The 22,071-nt window shown below is 40.5% G+C and overlaps 1 protein-coding gene across 1 annotated transcript; it reads right to left on the bottom strand.

Moving 5' to 3' along the window:
• Positions 1 to 7,087: 7,087 nt before the first annotated feature.
• Positions 7,088 to 19,683, bottom strand: LOC111961392 (rod cGMP-specific 3',5'-cyclic phosphodiesterase subunit beta-like). The gene is given in 23 exon segments (XM_023983614.3): positions 7,088 to 7,611; positions 7,730 to 7,853; positions 8,099 to 8,182; positions 8,345 to 8,419; positions 8,536 to 8,599; positions 8,726 to 8,833; positions 9,337 to 9,437; positions 9,576 to 9,663; positions 10,134 to 10,243; positions 10,371 to 10,478; positions 10,670 to 10,816; positions 11,211 to 11,276; positions 11,374 to 11,517; positions 11,789 to 11,938; positions 12,051 to 12,098; positions 12,239 to 12,305; positions 12,782 to 12,846; positions 12,969 to 13,043; positions 17,523 to 17,663; positions 17,832 to 17,921; positions 18,304 to 18,456; positions 19,215 to 19,653; positions 19,655 to 19,683. Coding segments are annotated over 23 exon segments (2,502 nt in total). The 3' UTR covers positions 7,088 to 7,585.
• Positions 19,684 to 22,071: the final 2,388 nt, after the last annotated feature.

Raw genomic sequence — 22,071 nt, 5'->3', positions numbered from 1 at the left:
TGCTGTATCGTTAAGATTTCCCTTCACTGGAAGTAAGGGGCCTAGCCTGAACCATGGAAAAACAACCCCAGACCATTATTTCTCCTGCACCAAACTTTTTGGCACTATGCATTGGGGCAAGTATCGTTGTCTTGGCATCTGCCAAACCCAGATTTGTCCGTTGGACTGCCAGATGGTGAAGCGTGATTCATCATTCCAGAGAACGCGTTTCCACTGTTCCAGAGTCCAATGGCGGCGAGCTTTACACCACCCCAGCCAACGCTTGGCACCGCGCATGGTGATCTTAAGCTTGTGTTCGGCAGCTCGGCCATGGAAACCTATTTCATGAAGCTTCCGACGCTTATTGTCCTGACGTTGCTTCCAGAGGCAGTTTGGAACTAGGTAGTGTGTTGCAACCGAGGACAGACGTTCTGTGAACTTGTCTACCACATCGCGGCTGATCCTTTGTTGCTCCCAAACATTTCCACTTCACAATAACAGTACTTACAGTTGAACGGGGCAGCTCTAGCAGRGCTGAAATTTGACGAACTGACTTGTTGGAAAGGTGGAATCCTATGGCGGTGGCACAGCTCTTCGGTAAGGCAATTCTACTGCCAATGTTTGTGCATGGCTGTGTGCTTTATTTTATACACCTGTCAGCAACGGGTGTGGCTGAAATGGCCAAATCCACTAATTTAATGGAGTGTCCACATACTTTTGTATATATAGTATATTACCTTCAGTCAACTTGTGCAATACCTTAGATGAAGCAGATTGGGTTCTTCATTTCACCATAGTTCTCCAGTACAGTTAAGCCATCACGTGTTTGTACAGTAAATAACACAACCGGGGAAAGCGAGCTGGTGAGTCCATAGCGTTCTATATCTATCGGCGAGTCAGTTGTGCGACRCACATGAGATGAAGTTACACTTGTATGCAATTCACTACTAAATGTTTGCCATCAGTTATCTAATAATGGCGATCTGCCAGAAGTCAAAGAGCTGTGCAGCTGCCATTTTCTCCCCCTGTGCTTCCTACTAGTGTTTTTCTCTCCCATCTGCTCCGTACAGGCCTACACATGCTGCTCTTTCTTCAAAGGCATGCATCACAACTTTGGTAATTTGCATAATTTCTCTCGTTCAACTTTCTCTTGTAAATGACCACACTCACCGAAAAGGACATTCGGTAGCTACTAGCTAATCCTGTATGACTTGATGAACTGGATTCACCTACCATTGCAATTAGTTTGTTCGTTTTTGCTCGTTAGCATTCAGCTAACAGTGTCTGTGATTTGAGCTTTTATTGTMTTTTTAGTGCCCCCTTGTGTGCTATGCCAGTAATACCATAAATCCTGGTATGAGAGCAGGACAATATGAAAATCTCTGTCACCCTGCCCTTCACTGTGAGATGACCGGAGTAGGGACTAGGCTGTAATCCAGGCCCAGTATAGCATAAATCCCAGGATTCAGGTCATAGGCCAATCTAAGAAAGTGCTGAGTGAACATTACTGCCACACACCCTTCGACCCAGRTTTAACACACAATAGACATATACCTGGTCAATTTGACATTACATTCATGAATATTCAACATGCAGTTTTTTGTTGATAATCTGAAAGCATTTCGTTGGGAGGTTTTCTTCCACTTCTACCTGTATGCTGCCCTGTAATCCTTAATGACAAGCAGAACAATGGCAGAATTTTACTTATGTTATGTAGGCTAATAACACTGTTTAATGTTAATTAGGCTTTCTCAATGCTATTAGTGAGCTATATCGTGACACTCACAATGGTTGTGTGTGTGTGTGTATATAAAAATCTGCAACAGCCATAAAAAAAGATGGCTTAAAATGTGTTCCTCTGTACAACTCGGTACTGCAACTGTGCCATAATAATGTATATGGGTCAGAAGATTGGTGGAAACTGCTGAGAGTTAGTGCTGGCTAAGAGGCTTTATTTCCAGATGAGTCATGAGCTGGATACTGCCTGGAGATGACGGGAATTTCAGCAGCAAATTATACTGTGGAGCTAATATCAAGACAATACATTCCCAAAATAGAAAAATGATTCACATTGACCAGGGGTGATTTAAACCTTGTTCACATTGGCAGTTTGAAGTGACTAATCCAATGATTTTGCATATCTGAGTCAAATCTGTCTATTTCAAGCSATATTTCAAACCACCTTYGGKGGTTTAAAGTCAGATGTGGATTCCTGGCCATGCGACTTGTCTGAACGGTCAAATCTGATTTATTTGCCCTAAAATGTTTTTTAGACATATTTGGCATATCTTGTTGCTTGCTAGCTACTCTGTTGACAGTTTGATAAGAACATGACATGGTAGCTACCTAGCTTGTTAATTGTTTACAAACATCCTGTCGGGCTGTATCACAGCCTGGTACAGCAACTGCACCGCCCTCAACCGCAAGGCTCTCCAGAGGGTGGTGCGGTCTGCACAACGCATCACCGGGGACAAACTACCTGCCCTCCATGACACCTACAGCACCCGATGTCACAGGGAGGCCAAAAAGACAACCACCCGAGCCACTGCCTGTTCACACCGCTATCATTCAGAAGGCGAGGTCAGTACAGGTGCATCAAAGCTAGGACTGAGAGATTGAAAAACAGCTTCTACAGTTGGAGTCGGAAGTTTACATACACCTTAGCCAAATACATCTAAACTCAGTTTTTCACAATTCCTGACATTTAATCATAGTAAAAATTCCCTGTTTTAGGTCAGTTAGGATAACCACTTTATTTTAAGAAGTGAAATATCAGAATAATACTAGAGAGAATGATTTATTTCAGCTTGTATTTCTTTCATCACATTCCCAGTGGGTCAGAAGTTTACATACACTCAATTAGTATTTGGTAGCATTGCCTTTGAATTGTTAACCTGGGTCAAACAATTCAGATAGCCTTCCACAAGCTTTCCACGATAAGTTGGGTGAATTTTGGCCCATTCTTCCTGACAGAGCTGGTGTAACTGAGTCAGGTTTGTAGGCCTCCTTGCTCGCACACGCTTTTTCAGTTCTGCCCACAAAAATTTTCTATAGGATTGAGGGCAGGGCTTTGTGATGGGCACTCCAATACCTTGACTTTATTGTCCTTAAGCCATTTTGCCACAACTTTGGAAGTATGCTTGTGTCATGTCCATTTGGAGACCCATTTGCGACCAAGCTTTAACTTCCTGACTGATTGTTTGAGATGTTGCTTCAATATATCCACATAATTTTCCTGCCTCATGATGCCATCTATTTTGTGAAGTGCACCAGTCCCTCCTGCAGCAAAGCACCCCCACAACATGATGATGCCACCCCAATTCTTCACAGTTGGATGGTGTTCTTCGACTTGCAAGCCTCCCCCTTTTTCCTCCAAACATAACGATGGTCATTATGGCCAAACAGTTACATTTTTGTTTCATCAGACCAGAGGAATTCTCCAAAAGTACGATCTTTGTCCCCATGTGCAGTTGCAAACCGTAGTCTGGCTTTTTTATGGCGGTTTTGGAGCAGTGACTTCTTCCTTGCTGAGTGGTCTTTCAGGTTATGTCGATATAGAACTCGTTTTACTGTGGATATACATACCTTTGTACCTGTTCCTCCAGCATCTTCACAGGGTCCTTTGCTGTTGTTCTGGGATTGATTTGCACTTTCGCACCAAAGTACGCTCATCTCTAGGAGACAGAACGTGTCTCCTTCCTGAGCGGCATGTCGGCTGTGTGGTCCATGGTGTTATACTTGCGGACTATTGTTTGTACAGATGAACTGGGTACAGGCATTTGGAAATTGCTCCCAAAGATGAACAGGACCTGTGAAGGTCTACAATTCGTTTTCTGAGGTCTGGCTGATTTCTTTTGATTTTCCATGATGTCAAGCAAAGAGCACTGCGTGTTGAAGGGTAGGCCTTGAAAAACATCCACAGGTACACCTCCAATTGACTCAAATTATATCAATTAGCCTACCAGAAGCTTCTAAAGCCATTACATAATTTTCTGGAATTTTCCAAGCTGTTTAAAGGCACAGTCAACTTAGTGTATGTAAACTTCTGACCCACTGGAATTGTGATTAAGTGAAATTATCTGTCTGTAAACAATTGTTGAAGAAATTACTTGTGTCATACACAAAGTAGATGTCCTAACCGACTTGCCAAATCTGCTAACCATGTGTATGTGACCAATAAAATTTGATTTGATTTGAACACATTAGTGAATGAGCTGGAAAGATAAACGGCTACTGTGGCTATCAAAATTTTGTTGGGGGGATAAACTTATCCTTTGAGCCTTGAAAAGAGTTCTCACACTGTGATTAGGGAACATTCAAAGCAACTGGGAAATGTCCATGGCGGGCTTTGTTGTCACGTAACTTGCTACAACTTCTGTGTGATAGGAAGCACGAGCACCACCACCAATCAGCCTACACCACCGTGCACACCCGTCGTTACTATGATAACTAGCTTAGCCATGTCAGCAAATGACTGCTGTCTAAACACACACATCTGATTTGGTCACTTGTAACTTCCTGTTTGGAAAGTCAGTATTCCAAAACAAAACTGATTTGAGAATTAAGGCCTGCAGCATGAACAAGGCTTTAGATACTGTGGCYCAACCTCTGTCCATATCTATGAAAACAATAGGATACAATGGATATTTAAATTATGTTTCCTATTATATAAAACTAACAAGATATCATTAGACGAAATGCATCCTTAAAAATAAATGTACTTTATTTTGGTCATTGTAGACAAAACACATACATTGAGCTTCAGAATTTGTCATATCTACGCTAAAGTATTTTTAACAGCAAATTGTGGAATTAAAATGTTTGTTGCAATGTTTAATGATGTGGAATTGAAAAGATAAAGCACATAATTACTGCTTCTAATAAAAGGGTCCTTAATATTTCCCTTCGTGCTATAATGTCGGCACAGATAGAACATAACAGTAATGTTGCACTGACACTCATAGAGGAAATGAAGTGTTAATCATCTGGAAAAAATATACTATTRTTGAAATATATTTACAGGAGAAGACTATTTACAATTGACTCCATCTATAAAAGCATAGGTACCCCATTGACAGTGGGGCTGCTGTAAGAGCATGATTATCCTCTGTTCACAATGAACACTAGGAGATTCTATGGATCCAGTGAGTAGGCTCAAGAGTAACAGAATCAAGGCCACTGGCTTCAATCACTCTACCGAGGGATTGGACTTTGACCGCTATTCGCAGTGGACTGGACCATATAAAAATCCATCCAATATTGTTAGATATACATATATTGAGACATACTGTATCTTGTTTTTACCCTAAAACGATGTCTCTTTCAAATATTCAAAAATAAACAGTGAACAGTTGCATGGAGAGAACGATGGGTTTGTCAAAATGAAGCATTTCTAGTTAACCGTTGATAGCCAGGGACAGACCTTCCTGAAAATGTCAACTSCTTTCTCTCCTATCTCAGAACAATAAATGATCATGTACACACACAGAAAATATACTTGTTTTCAACTGCCTGACTGCAGTCATTCTATAACAGCACCTCTTACATTGCTGTACTAAAAGTACTACACCCCATTATTTCACCCAACACAGCATGGGACAATAGTAATATACCGCAAAACCATCACTTAGCATCCCACAGCAAGGGGTCACATTACCTTGTAATGAAGTGGAACCATAAAACATACTTCTTATGGCATATGTGGATGCTAGCCCTATACCCTAGTATTGCATAATATACTTTTGATTACCATTTAAAGTAACTGTCCAGAGAAAATCTCACTTAAAAGCTCATTCTGTTAACTCATACTAATAATGTTGTTGACTCGTCCTATTCTCGTACTCGTGTTCAAAGCATGAATAAAAGAAAAAATACTTAAACCCCAGCTCAAAAATGCTTGCTATTTCCTCATTTAACATGTCACGTTGGGTCATTGGCTGAGCTGGCCAATCAGCTGTTTACTTGTCATTCATATTTTTATGACCGGTATATGCCACACCATTCTGTTGTTGGGGTACGCCCACACCCTTCAAATGCAGAAAAGCTTATTTTTAACTACCATTTCTTGGAAGGAAAACTATTTCACTCATTTTGTATTTAATTATAGGTCATATTTCATAGAAATCTGGAAAAACTGGACAGTTATGTAAATGACGACTGACTGGAAGGAGTAAAGAACAATGTCAGTCACGGTTATTACACTGTTATTATAACATACATAAAAGTCAAGTTGGATCCTTGATGAATCCACCAACATTTTGTAAAGTGTTATTTAAAGGTAGACTCAGCGTTCTGACGTAGATGTAGAAAGTAAACACCATAGTGGGTCAATTTCCGCAACAACTAAGAGTGTAGAAGCGCGAGGCTCAATTTAACAGCATGAAGCAAACCCAGGTACAGATACGGTATGTGACCGTGTAAGACCGGGATCTTGCATCTCGCTCATCTCTATCTGTGGTGCTCATCTCTATCTGCGGTGCTGCTCGTGGCAACGTCATTTCGTTGAGTCTACCTTTAATGTGATAACTCTAAAAACAAGCCTACTTGTTTTAAAAACCTATGTCCTTACAACAAATAACAGCGTAAAATATTAATGAAAAACAAAAAAGTATCCCTGTGCATTTCATACAGTATTCTGTACAGAAATGTTAGTTAAGAAACAGTAACCTGTTTTAAAACGAAAAGCAATCATAATAAGCTACGTTTATACCCGGGGTGCTAACATGTGTCCTTTGTTCTGATCTTGTCCACATTCTGATTTTTCCCACAATTTTAGACAAATGCAGTCATAGGTCAGCTCTTCCTGACCACCTCCAGAGTGTCRACTGACCTGCGCAGAGAAGCCATTTAAATAATCATTATTTTGGCCTCTGAAATCATTGACAGGTGGCACCATTGACTTCTGCCATGTGTCTTCAAATAAATAAATATTATTTGGAAAGAATATCTGGGAAATAATTGCATACATGTAGGAACCAGGAAATCTGGTCACAATGCAGACACAGTGGATGGATAAGAGACACACTTTAATACCATATGTCTGAAAATGTGGCCACAATCAGAATGTGGACTAGATCAGGACAAAGAACGTATGTTGGCACCTGGTTTAAACAGGGCTTTAGTGTCATATTAATGACATTATACATACATATGGAAACATTTTAGAAGTTGTTGACTTCTTGTTCCTTTAATTGGTCAATAAAAACCTTCAGGAACCTACTGTACATACGTTAAAAAAGTTAGTACAAACAAAAATTAACTCCACTAAGACCATGAAGGATTCCTCAGAATGTCGTGAAGCATAGTGAAAGGGGTAACTTCCAAAATGTGGATATGCCAATGCAACTAATGATAACTGCTCTTCAGTTGAAGGCAGGAAATTGACTGTTGTGGCCATAATGTGCCAACAKGGGTCTGGAACCAGAAGGTCCAACGGCCTTGCTGATAAGGAGTCCCTCTGGCTCTTCTCTAAAGTTCTGATGCTGTGAGGGGAGGCTGTCCTTCCACAGCTGTTCTGAGGTGAGGCTGGTCCTGCCCCGGCCGGCAGTAAGACTGTGTGGCTGTGATGTATCCTGGAGTGACCTACCTCCAAAACAGGTCCTGAGCTTTAGCACACTGAGCACGTCTTGGACCCTTTACATAGCAAGAATACAAAAAAACAATACATGTTTAAGGATAATCTGTATTACTTTTAATGCACAGACAAAATGCCCTCTAAACTAGAGAGCCATAGTATATCCTCCACTCTGACCTGACTGGGCTTTCAGGATGGCCTGTTGTGCCTCGTACTCTTCCTGCTTGGCCTTCCACTCCTTCCTGTTGTTCAGCATGCCATCATACATCGGCTGGATGGCCGGATGGAAGCGGGACAATTCCTGACGGATAAACAACAAAACAAAAACTTGAGAGCTCTATTTCTGTCAGTCTAACCAAATAATGCTTGTCTGAATGGCAACGATTTGTGCATTTGGTCATTCTACACATCCAATAGAAGGTWTGCCAACTATTTCACCAAACACTAAGATCTATTGATTCATGGTTTACTTTGTGCTTAGCAATAACTGTGAAGCTGAGTGATGTAGCTAGTCTGAAGGAGTGGTAGTACATGCGGTAACGTTACCTTGTAGACAAATGTGCAGACAAAGTCAATGAAACCACACTGCAGCTTGGGCAGTTCACCAGCGCAGTTTCTGTCCATCATTGTCTGGATGAAAAGGAGGGAGAAACATGGTTTCACACACACACACGCACAAAACAAAACGTAGTTCTTCATCAGGAATCTTGGATGTGTAAAAATGTAGGTGGATATCCGAAGAACAGACACACACACACACACACACACACACACACACGTTGATATACTCACAATGGGTTGTTTTTCAAGAACTTCTCTTTCCAAGTCACCCTGCACCCAGAACTCAGCTGCTTCAGACAGCGCCACCTGGAACGAAGCCAGGTAGTCCAATGTATTTCACTATATTGGATAGCTTTATTCACTTACAGAAACACACAAGCATCTGCTAAAATGTCGTATATATAATCAAGGGAGGTTCTCACCTTGCTTTGTACCTCCCATGGCTTAGTGAGGGCTGACAAGTCACATGCTGTCATCATCATGGCCCTTTGAGTGGAATTATTGAAGGTTCAGCATAAAATAGAAATGCTAAAATAAGATCCAATGTGCATGTTATAATCCTACATATTCCCCTATCACTACTATCCTCCCCCTACCATGAACTGCACTCACAGGACAATCTCCTTCCTGGTAGTCTCCAGGGACATCCAGTCCACCCACTTCTTCTCATCTTCGTAGGTCTTTGATAGGTCGACAATCTTCTGGAACATTGTTCGCTTCCTGGTGACATTGGAAAATGTCCAAACAGAGATTTATACATTCAGTTAAAGTTATAAGCAGTGCATTGTGAAATCTTGTTCCCTCAACTTTACAGGACGAAGTAGGCTTGATCGTCGTATCTAAATCCGTGCTTTAATATGCAGAAAAAGAATCCACATTGACAACAATACATTCTTCCTAAGATCTGTATGGGGAATACAATATGTATTGCAGTTAAGTAAATACAGATGTAGGATTTTAATTTGATCACTCTTTTGTTGCGGAGAATTTTCCTGCACAGCACGAAATGCAAACTTGTAGTGAATTCAAGCTTTATAAAGTCTTCTAAAGTTTGTAATTTCCACTTTAAAATGTCAGACTAGAATTTCCCTGACAAATAATGTATATACCCCTACAAAAAATATGCATAAATTATAATACACATAATAATTAATATTTTCTGTTGCTGCAGGATTATTTTCCTGCTGTAGCAAACTTAATTGAATTGGAGTTGCAAGTCTTACTTGAAATAGAGTTGCAAGTCTGTTGCAATGATGGCAATGTCCATAAGGTGGATGGCATGCTCATTCTGTCTTCTGTTGAGATTCTGGTAGATATTCAAGGACTGGGGGGAGGATGGAGGAGTTAGACTAGAGCATGTGATCAACATGGAAGCATAAAGTACAAATAAATAAATAATTGACAAAAAATGTTCTACTGTAGTAGTGAATGTTTATGGCTGAGATACATAACCCTTGCGTACCTCGTCTGCCAGAAGGAACTTGCTAAATTCTAGATGATGCCTCTCCAGGACGGATGAGCCGTGAAGCTTGGCAAGTGGGTTACCAGATCTGTTTGTGAGGGGAGACCAGACCAGACACTGTAAAGAGCTCATCATAAGCCATTCATCACACAAAGCTAATCAAGGTGCTTCTCTACATGCATGGCCTCAGTTATGACAAGAGAGTGAGTAAAAGAAGAGACCCATAGATAATTTAAGGACTGGTTGCACGGATGTAGGATCCTAATTTGATCACTCTTTTGTTGCTGAGAATTTTCCTGCACTTTCCTGCAATTTTCCTGTGATTTACATAAATTCACTGAAAACCCACACTAACACACCCACACTATAACAGTATTGAACTTTTCATGTAACATACTTTTGGCCAGCTAATAGCCTAACCACCGATCAAGCAACATAGTGGACTAAATCATAATCATTATGTTGCTGTGACAATACTGGTCAAATGAAGATCCAACATCAGTACCAACTTTCAGAAAGCAGCGTAAAAAGAGAGCAGCGATTCCCAGGAATACTCACTTCACCTGGTAGAGGTTGTTGGTGCCCCTGTGGTCGATATCATGGAGGAAAGCAGATGTGATCATTGCCATCACCTCCAGATCTGTGTAATATCTCTTCATGTTCCCTGTCTGACACAACAAAATACAGCAGTTTGACTTTCAGAATTAGAGATCTTTCAATCATGTCTTCAGTTAAGTTTTTTTGTCAAGTAAGAAAACATGTTAAGGTACATTACTGAGGTGTAAGCATTCCTACCGTCAACAGTGTGAACATGGTCTGTCCGACATTGAAACCGTGGCGCCAGTTGTGATAGGGCATTTTCCTGTAGCCTTTGCTGACAGAGTACATGAAGCGTACCAGAACCTGTTGAAGTAAATAAAGATGCCTGTTGGTTTTCATAGGATTTGGAAGTGGATCTGTAAAACTTTAGAGCATATACAGATAGTATGGGAGAGTAATAAAGTAACTAATGACAAACTGCACAGAAATTATTCAGAATTAACACTTTCCCGGCACTGAAAGATGTTGCAGTACAGATCATGATTGCAACAAACCTCCTGTGGAACCTGGAACTTCTTGACCACTCCGACCTCATAGTACATCTGGATCCCACACATCACCAGCTCCAGCTCTGTGCAGTCAAAGTCAGAGAACCCGAACTCGTAGATCTCAAACTTCTTGGGGCCGGGCAGTTCTTTTTTCTGTGTGATAATGCATGATTATTATGGCATTATTAACAAAAACTAAACATACAGATGTAGGATCTTAATTTKAGCTAGTTTGCTACAGCAGGAAAATAATCCTGCAGCAACAGGACATTTTAATTATTATGTTGATAATAATTAATAGGCATTTTTGTCGGGAAAAGCAAGCCTTTTTCAACCTTAAATACACTACACGTTTTACATTTCCTGCTACAGGGTGATCAAATGAAGATCCTATATCTATACAACCATATACATCTAGCTAGAGCTTTCAAATGCAGGCCTACTGTTCCAGTACTTAAATTTATACTCTAGTGACTAAATCAGAGATAATTCTACAACCTCCAGATTATGACCAAATTATTACTCTACAAAAATAAGGTAGCAATACCAGAATCTGCAGGAACTCATCCTCTTCACAGTCACAGGGCTCTCTGTTGAAATACTGTCTGGTTTTCTAAGATACATAAAACAACAATGAGTGTGAAATATTAAAACAACACTTCTCTTGCAAAGGAGGTTAGATCTGTGTATATCTGTGAGCAAGGCTTCACCAGGATATTCTGTATTTCGTCATCACGGCACTTGACGTGGTAGAGCACCATGTCCTGAGCTATGTCTTTCCGGTTCTCTATCATTTTCATCCTGTCATAGGTGTCTGTGTTGAGGTGGGACCAGCCCAGGAAGTTAGTCATAGCCTGGGGAGACCGACAGAAACAATGTCATTCAGAGTAGGTTCACTCAGAAGCCAACATGGGTAGACAGACAATCACACTATCATTCAGAGTAGGTTCACTCAGGTCAATGTGGTGAAGAGAGTGGGAGGCATTTGACTGCCACAGTGCATTGTATAAATTAATGGTCTACACAAAAAAATACAGAGAACAAGGCTTTATAGAGCCATTTGACTTGATGACTTGTCTGTGAAGACAGGAGTTGTTGAGAAGACAGTTGTGTGCTGTAAAGTACCTCCATTAGCTCCTCATCCTGCTGATCGAATGGTTTCCCATCTTTCCTGTTGTAGAATGTAGCCACGCCCACAATATCTTCTGTCATGTTGACGATTGGCATGGACAGCACATTCTTTATGGTCCAACCACTATCATCCAAGGGTTCTGACTGTATTATGGGAAGACACAAGGTAAATGGTCAACGGGAATTATGCAAGTTGCTAAACTTTTTGCTAAAACCACATACAAGGATACTTGATTTTATAAGGAAGCAAATGTACCTGAAACTTGAACATCTCCTCTGTTGCGGGATTTATGATGTTACATATCTAGATATTCAAAATAAAGAGTACAGCATCAACACACAKGCAAATCATGGCAATTTGAACATTGCGTTATTTTCAAGTCAATTCCAAATTCTGAGAGCATTTCGAACACTTGCTATTGGAATGCCAGTTAAAAAACTTACAAGACCAGTTTCGGCCACATATGTGGGAAGTCCAGTACACAAAACCCAGTGTTCTGGAGTGGGAGTCCTGTTGACAACACAGTCAGACAACACACACTGATTATTCCGCTATACAGTATCAAACACAGACCTGGATTAAAATACTATTTGAGATATCTCAATCACTTTAACATACATTCAAAGTAAGTATTCAGAAATATTATATTTGAAAAKACAAGTAGTTGAACATTTTAATGTGTTTGGAAATACATTTGGAAAGAATTAGAAAGATGTGCATACACAGACTAAAATACACTCCCTTGCGTTTAACCCAGGTATTTGAAAATCCTCTAAAATACAATTTGGTAGACTTTTTGGTCTTTACAAATAACCATTCAAATACTCAAATACAAGTACTTGTTTTGGGCGGTGTATTTAAAAATASTCAAATACACAGAAAAAATATTTATAATACCAACTACTCAAATGCACATGTATTTGAACCCAGGTCTGATAATACAGGGTTGAAACTACTTCAACTGTACAAAAGTGAGATAAACGTACGCGATAACTTTGATGTCCTCTTTTCCATGCAAAATATAATCAATGACTTTGTAGAATATGACTTCCTAGAATCACAGATAACAAAAAAAATTATAATCACACACCACAAATGCAAAATTGTAGAAACAAAGGCAAAAAGGTAAAGACCAGTTCATAGGATAATAAGTAGATAGTTGTGAACACTTACTCTGCCATCAGGGGTAAGAGGTCCAGAGTAAGGGGGCTGGTCTCCCATCAACACTGGCCAGATGTCAAAGAACTCCTATAGGAACAAAGCAATAACACAGACGGATTGTCAGACACAGCATATTAATAATATTACAGAGCCTCAGTGGCGGTTCTAGCTTGTATGGCTCCCTGGGCAAACCCCCCCATTAGTAATGTACAAAGTTAGAGGTGCGCCCATTCCCCCGGTCCCCCTACCTCAGGCTTCCAGTGGGGAGACCTGAGGTCAACCTACCCAAGCCTCCCTCCCCATCTCGTACTTCTGAGTGGGAGACCTTCCCAGGCAGTAGCCTGCCAAGCTCACAAACTAGAATCATGGCGCCCACTACCACAGTCCCACACGGTGACATGATATCATTGATGTGATGTGCAAATGAGCGATAGAAAACCGATCGCGTAAATGTCAMCATTCCAAAACATTTTGTGCGGGTCCCCGGCAAGATGCYGTCCTGGGCGGCTGCCCATGGAGCCTATAMCTAAATCAGGCACTGCAGAGCCTTCAGAAAATATTCATACCCCTTGATTTATTCCACATTTTGTTGTTTTACAGCCTGAAATCAAAATGAATTAAATAGATTATTACACACAATACCCCATAATGACAAAGTGAAAACTTGTTTTTAGACATTTTTGCAAATTTACTGAAAATGAAATACAGAAATATCTCATTTACATAAGCATTCACACCCCTGAGTCAATACATGTTAGAATACCTTTGGCAGTGATTACAGCTGTGAGTCTTTCWGGGTAAGTCTCTAAGAGCTTTACACATCAGGGTTGTGAAATATTTGCTAGACAACCATTTTCAAGTCTTGCAATAGATTTTCAAGCCAATTTATGTCAAAACTGTAACTCAGCCACTCAGGAACATTCACTGTCTTCTTGGTAAGCAACTCCAGTGTAGATTTGGCCTTGTTTTTTAGATTATTATCCTGCTGAAAGGTGAATTCATCTCCCAATGTCTYGTGGAAATCAGACTGAACCAGGCTTTCCTCTAGGATTTTGCCTGTGCTTAGCTCTATTCAGTTTATTTTTTATCCTGAAAAACTCCCCGGTCCTTAACGATTACAAGCATGCCCATAATATGAAGCCTTGTTGCCAACAGGATGCATGTTTTGGAATATCTTTATTCTATACAGATGTTGTTCTTTTCACTCTGTGGATTAAGCTAGTATTGTGGAGTAACAACAATGTTGCTGATCTGTCCATAGTTTTCTCCATCCTCCTTACTGAATGTCATAAAAATGTAAATAGTGAAACATTAACAAGTTATCCTTTTTAGATAAAACTATACTAAATATATTCACGGCACCAAATAATTGATTAAAACACACTGTTTTGCAATGAAGGTCTACAGTAACCTCAACAGCACTCTGTAGGGTAGCACCATGGTGTAGCTGGAGGACAGCTAGCTTCTATCCTCCTCTGGGTACATTGACTTCAATACAAAACCTAGGAGGCTCATGGTCCTCACTCCCTTCCATAGACTTACATAGTAATTATGACAACTTCCCGGAAGACATCCTTCAACCTATCAGAGCTCTTGCAACATGAACTGACATATTGTCCACCCAATCAAAGGATCAGAGATTGATTATAGTACTGAAAGTAGGTGTGCCGACATGGCCATACTTGTATTCGTAATCGTATCCGTAACTTGACAGTTGATTGTCGGATCGGATGATACTTGTGATCTGAAAAAACAGAAGTGTTTTAATATGCCTAAATAGATGTTGGCCAAATTCCTGCAAAGAAGCTACAGATTCAGAGCAGCGCGCGGAGGTGTGTGTGTGTGTGTGTGTGTGTGTGTGTGTGTGTGTGTGTGTGTGTGTGTGTGTGTGTGTGTGTGTGTGTGTGTGTGTGTGTGTGTGTGTGTGTGTGTGTGTGTGTGTGTGTGTGTGTGTGTGTGTGTGTGTGTGTGTGTGTCTGGTCTCAATTTGCTGCTGGCAGTTTGTCACTCCGCATCAGCATTTAATATTTTTTCCCTACCCTTGCCCCACTTGTGAGATATTATGCACATTGATAGCTTGATAGCAAATGTCCTCGCCATGTGATTTATCATAGTAGCAGCCAGGCAGCAGCAATCTAAATGATCAGCTCAAAAAGAGGAAAACTGATCGGGTGAAATTATGAAACGAGTGGATGGAGAAATATAGTTTCCCTCTATCCAATCAGAACCGCAGGATCAACGTACAGCCTGCCCTTCTCTTTATAGACAGCCAGTTGAGTTATTTAGACCACATAGAACCTCGCACATGACTGACTGACATAAGAAAGATGCGTGCTGGCATCTGAAAATTACTTTTTCCCGATCATGGATGAATACAAAAAATACTCTGATCATAATCGTATACAGAAAATTGCCCATATCCGTTATGATACTCGTTTTGTCCGACTACTCGGCACACCCCTAACTGAAAGCGTAAGCTACAGTTAGCTAGCACTGTAGTGCATGTGGTGAGGTGAGTAGTTGAAACAAATAAAAAGAAAGAGAAAATTTTAACAGTTTTGATCAAATACATTTCTTTAAAAATGAAGGAGAAGCAAGCGAGAGACAGAGAGAGAGCTATATTTCGTTGTATTTTTCTTTCACTTTCACTTGGCTAGCAAATGCTGCTAGCTAGTTTATCCTACTCAAAAACCCGGCTCAAACAGAGCGGGATGCTATGTTAGCTAGTTGGCTATATCTATCCAACACTGGAACTCTTCCAAGTCAAGGTAAGCGTTTGGTTTTATTCATTTATATCCACCAGGGCCTGCCGGTGTAACTGCTAAACTGCTTGCTGACTGTACACTGTACTGCATGATTGTAGCAGGTTAACGAACACATTAGTTCTAGTAGCTATGTTAGCTAGCTATGAYGTTAGCTAATATGGAGATAACGATGTAGGCTGTGTGTAGCGTTTAGCGGTTATGATATTACGTTTTTTTYCCTCCTGGTCACAGACGGCTGATGTGTTGTTCACTGAAGTCCACAAGCAAAAGGAAAAGGTGAGAGGAGAGCACATAGATGCAAGAAGGAATTCTACAAGCAAAATTATCATGCTGTTTGTATGTGGCTGCTATGAAGTGAACTGTGTTCGCGTGTGATCAGGAATTTATTAATTCCACTGATTCTGTTGAAAATCGTTTCTTAAACGGAAGCAAATGSAATGAAAYAGAGATAAACATACCTGAATTTGTCTAACAGAAACTTTTGTTTGCAACTGTTGGACTAATGATTACACCCTAGATCAGCAAGATGCAGGCAAGAGTGTGCATGGCAGTGTTGAATGTGTCAATCTCTGTCACCTTGACTACTTTATTTTTTCTCTCGACCTGTGCACCTACGTTGTAAACTTTCATTCATAGGCTAGGTTGTAGCAACCTCATGATGGGTAAATGGAAAATTTTAGTATCATGTAGTAGCCTAAACCTATCAATGTTACATTGAGCTGGGTGAATGGAATATGAATGACAGTCATCYAATATGCTGTAATAGAAATAAGGCCATGCTCATAAAAAAAATATCGACCTCGCTCATATTAAATGCCACCGACCGCCACTGAACTTCACTATTCTCAAAGGGATATTCAATGTCTGCTTTTTTTTATTTTTACCCATCTACCAATAGGTGACCTTAGTTGCGAGGCATTGGAAAACCTCCCTGGTTGAATCTGTGTTTGAAATTCATTGCTCGACTGAAGGACCTTAGAGATAATCAATCGTATGTGTGGGTTACAGAGACGAGGTAGTCGTTCAAAAAACATGTTAAACACTAGTATTATTATGTCACTTGTTAAGCAAACTTTTACTCCTGACGTATTTAGGTTTGCCAAAACAAAGGGGATGAATACTTATTAACTCAAGACATTTCCGCTTTTCATTTTTAATTAATTTGTAAACATTCTAAAAACATAATTCCACTTTKACATTATTGGGTATTGTGTGTAGGCCAGTGAACAAAAATCTCAGTTTTATCAATTTTAAATTCAGGCTGTAACACAACAAAATATGCAAAATGTCAAGGGGTCTGAGTACTTTCTGAAGGCACTGCAGTGCCATAGGTGCAAAATATTAACAAATACTGCTAGAGCTACAGTATTACTAGAGGAGACCCATAACAACTATTCTTTATGATGACTAAATGGCTGGATCATTCTTGAATTGCGGTGACATTTACTGTACGTCCCTCACCTTTGCAACCATGAAAACACTTTAAAATCACACAGAGTTACATATCACACATAAACTGTTTATCAATGATAAAACATATTGCAAGTCCTTTATATTGCAAAACGTTGTGTTTGTGCATGGTTTAAAGTACTTAGGGCAAGCAAATTGTCTCGTTCCAGAAGTGATGAGTGGAGTTGTAGTGACATGTTTTGGGGATTTGGAGATACCTATTATTTTGAATGCAAGAAATTCAACAAAAGTATTTAATATATATTATAGATCAATTCGAAAAACCTTCGAAGGCTTAAGACAATACCACAATTCAAGAATGGCCAGGCTACATGCAGACAGTGTCACCCACCTTCTCCTTGGTCATGTCCAATAGGCCCACAGAGTACCTGTCACAGTTCAGGTACGCCCGCACTGTATACAGGGCTTTGTGGAACTGTCTCTCAATGTCTGTCAGCTCCTCAAACACCTTGTTGGCGGACCACAACAGGACCTATACCCGACAGAAAAACAACCACGAAGGATCAGCTAATAACCAGTTGGTTAATATATCAATAAAGGTGTGAAAGCAACAAAAACAATAGCCTTTTTTTGKGTGTTCACCATATTGTCAGCTACAACTAGTAATTCCTCTGAATATCAGTACAGACAGCAGACTCACCTGTCCTTTTCGAGTCTCACAGTTGTACAGGTAGTTCAGCTGGTAAATCTTCAGGTTCAAAGTGGCTATTCTGAGATACTTCAAAAAAAGCTGGGAGATCAAAAATATGAATTATTGTTAAAGAGAAACACATGCATCGAGGTGTAATCAAGGTGGTAGRGGAAAGACGAGAGGGAGTATTTGAAAACATCAGGTGTGAATGTGACYTTCCTCTTCATTGAGGAAGCAATGGCACAGTTTGTATGTGTTCCCTGTGCTTGTTTGATGGACATGTTTGTGTTCTACAACATCAGTCAGTGTTTATATGCTGCATACGCTTTGTGTAAATAAACTTTGGGAAGGGGGAAAACCTGTTGATTACTCCTCCCCAACTAATTCATGCAATAACCTCCTCTTAGTATTCCCATTGTGATACTGACACATGGACATGTGTAGATCCTATTCTCAGAGAGCCTTCATCCTCAGTACTCACATCCTCATCCTCAGCGGTGAAGTGTGGTCCAGTGGTCTTGTTCAGGGCCATGATCACAGCCACCACATCCTCTCCGTTCATGATGGGCGAGGCTAAAATGTTCCTGGTCTTGTACTCTGTCAGGTCATCAACGAATGAGCTGAAGTGACTGCTCTGAATAGCAGAAAACAACAAATCACCGACATCAGAGATCCCACGTGGATGTGTTAAGACGGGTCTGTCTATAAGTCGGTACATGGCCTTGGTTTTGAGCCTTTTTTCAGTTGGCATATCATTATAGACCACAGATTAATACATGTTAACCTCTGGCATATACAAAGATAAAACACAATTTATTAAAGAGATATARCTGCTCAGGTAAGAAGTACACTCCATTATCAAGAGTGAATGTAAATCTGGGCAATGTGAAGTATAATTTAATTTGAACCGTGTTAGCTTCCTGCTGACCCTAGTGTAAACGCCCCAGAACAGGTGCCCTAATCCCAGTTACAACAGGGGGTCAAGGGATATACAATAACTGGATTACATCTGTCAAGAGGATTTATATTGTCTCCAGATATACATTTAGAAGATCCCCACAGTACTGTATAGTTGCGATACCACTTTGTGTGTCACTGTGTTTTAGCAAAAAACACAATTTTAACAATATGCGTACGTTCGGATAGGCACAGATTAAATAACTATTCACTTTTCTCTCTGGCTGAACATAAACGTGATACATCTATTTATTTTGCAATTGTTTGTTATTTTTGGCCGTTGGTACAGCTAGAAGATGATATCATGTAGGAGCGTATGACAAGGCCCTTGTAAAAGACTATTAACACAATCTCACTGGCTCCTAGGCTCTGGGACACTGTCTGTCCTCATCACTACCACAACGTTTATGCTTCATTTCCCCATCTGACTCTTACCTCATTGACATCTTTCAAATTGATGTGTTTCTTGGTCTGGGCCACATTTCCCACCACCCCAAGGTCCAGGGGGAAGACGATCTCATGGTCAGGGTGCACCACACAGTCGTCCAGCTCTGACTCTGTAGTGATGTTGAAGAGACGAGTGGCCAGCTCCGCGATGCCGTTCCTCTCCCGGTACATGAACAGGCTGCAGCGGTCAGCTTGGATCAGGGCGACGATCCTCTTCAGAATCTTAAACACCACTTTCTCCATGTTCACGTTCTCCTGCATTTCTTTGATCAGGTCGAACAGGATCTGGCCTTCCTCTATCTGGCCCAGCTCCTGTAACATCCCAAAATCCACCTTGGACTCGGAGATGCCTGCCATCACAGAGAGGGTCCCCGGTGTGAGCTTCTTGTTAAAGTAGCCCTGGGCGAAAGCCGGGTTTCCATCCAGACTTCTCAACATCTTCCTTCGTCGCACTCATCTTGGGTTAGGGATGTATGGTTCTCCCCAGTCCCAGTCTTCAAACCACGGTCCTCTAAAAAGACGACAAACCAATTATCTATTGATTACTAGCAAATAAAAAAGAGGGCAAGTTCAAACTATGTAATCCCAAACTCCCTAGAAAGGAGGGCAGGCACGTTAGTTAGGTCCTGGTGTGAACAGAGGAGATACTTGCAATGGCAGGAGAGGGAGGGCTGAGTCCAATCCACTGTCATCAGCAAGCTTTTCTCTTAATAGTGTTGAAGGTGAGCCAGGATCTGCTCATGCAAAACTGATCAGGTGATCTCTATGAAGGAGGCCAACCCAGTCCTTTCATTGGCCGATTACCTCCTCTTCTTTCGCCCCTCGCCAGGTTTAGAAAACAAGCCTGAAGGAAAGAGATCCGGACTCCCTCAAAGGGTCACATGTCTGAAAGCAGTTAGCCTTAAGATGTCCCCCCGTTTGGTTTGTCTCCAACTGTAGCTGCTCTTGCCCCAGGCAGGCACCACACACAAAGCTCTTAACTTTCTTATTAAAAAAAGCACTCCTCATTGCTAAGCCCTATTTAGCCAGGCCACTAGTTGATTATCTCAGCACCCCAATGCGTTGTCCCCAGGCATTACTATTGCTATGGATCCTTCACAGGCCTCTACTGGTTGTAGCCTTCAGAAGCAGAGAAATATGTGTTAGTTATATTTCATACACATCTGAAGCACATTACATTTAAGCTTTTACATTTGAGAAAAAAAAATGAACACAATAGCCTTACTTACTGCAGTATCTGTTATTATCATCCAATTACAATATTACATTTAAAATAGAAATTGTTAAGTGAGAGACAGACATGTATGGGGGTATAGAGACATAAAGACAAGCCCGATGATTAAATGCCATAATCTTTCCACCCCGGCTATATTAAGGTTCCTTAACCATCTTATACAAAAGGTCAGCTGGATAATCTCCACATGAATAGATTCATACTATCAGATCTGCTACCTGTGAGTGAGACGAGGCTGGCGAGGGAGGTGTGTCTGCCTGTGTGCATGTGATATGTACTGTGCAACGTATGTGCACATGCATAGGCATACATTTCATTCCTATGAACCTGCGCCTGTCTTCCTTTACGAGGGTGCGTGCTTACAAGCGTTTACGTATGAGTGTATATAAAACAGTATAGTCTCTAATGTTTGTTATTCAATATTACGTTGGATGTAACTACTATTACTTTATTATCAATATTGAATGAATTAAATAGTTCTTTCATCGCAAACCTCAAATGGAGATGAGGGATTTAACCAATGTACACATTTAATGATACTAACATATTAATCCAGCCATTGCAAGCCTTTACATAATCTGTTTGTCGACAATGAACTGTTGACCCCTTGTGGTGCATTACGTCCAGTGCATGGCCCATATTTCACCCTAGAAATACAGTGCAACAACACAACACAAGATGGCAGCCGGCTTATACTCAGGGCCAAGCTAATTGAACTTCTACTGTTAATCACTGCTGCTGAAGCTGACCATGCCATTGATATTCATGCCGTCAAAATTGTATTCAAAAGATTTAGTTTAACCAGTAAATATTAGAACCATWACTTGTTGGTCATTTACCTTCTGTTATTTTTTACTGCCACTGGAATTTTTTAAATGTCAGTTCAAWTAATTTGATATGTCAGAAATAGTCGGCAAATGTATGCTCCCTCTCAGCCTCTTCACCTAAGGTACAAATGAAAAAAGAGCAACAACACACCTATACACACTGTAAAACGGTAACCAAAATGCCAACATTGAACACCTGTACAGAAAAGGCTGTGGACGGTCTGACGCAGTACAATATCGTATGCTATCAACAGACGTGCCAAAAATCTTCCATGAAGCCTTAGATCGAGTATGTGTTTCCAAGCATAAATATAGTACAGCCATCAGCTTGGAGTTTGCCAGCACAGTATGTGGCTTTTAAAAGAACTACAGAACAACAAAAGAACTACAGAAGAACTAAAGAACTACAGAAGAACTAAAGAACTACAGAACAATGAAAGAACTACAGAACAACAAAATAACTACAGAAGAACTAAAGAACTACAGAAGAAATAAAGAACTACAGAACAATGAAAGAACTACAGAACAACAAAATAACTACAGAAGAACTAAAGAACTACAGAACAACTAAAGAAGTACAGAACAACTAAAACGCTCTCAACAACTACTAATGCCTAAAGAGCTATTCAGGAAATAGGCCATAACATTGTGTGTAATGCGTGTAGTGCCAAAAGTACAGTACACAACGCTCTAACTACCCGGAAGTGCCTTTAATTAAATGAATGGAGAATGAATGAAGAAGGGCTGAGTAGTGGTGGTACTTCTCTGCTGGGCCCGCTAGCCA

Source organism: Salvelinus sp. IW2-2015, linkage group LG4q.1:29 (assembly GCF_002910315.2).
Source record: "Salvelinus sp. IW2-2015 linkage group LG4q.1:29, ASM291031v2, whole genome shotgun sequence".
Taxonomy (NCBI): Eukaryota; Metazoa; Chordata; class Actinopteri; order Salmoniformes; family Salmonidae; genus Salvelinus; species Salvelinus sp. IW2-2015.
This window is presented reverse-complemented; position numbering and strand designations above follow the sequence as displayed.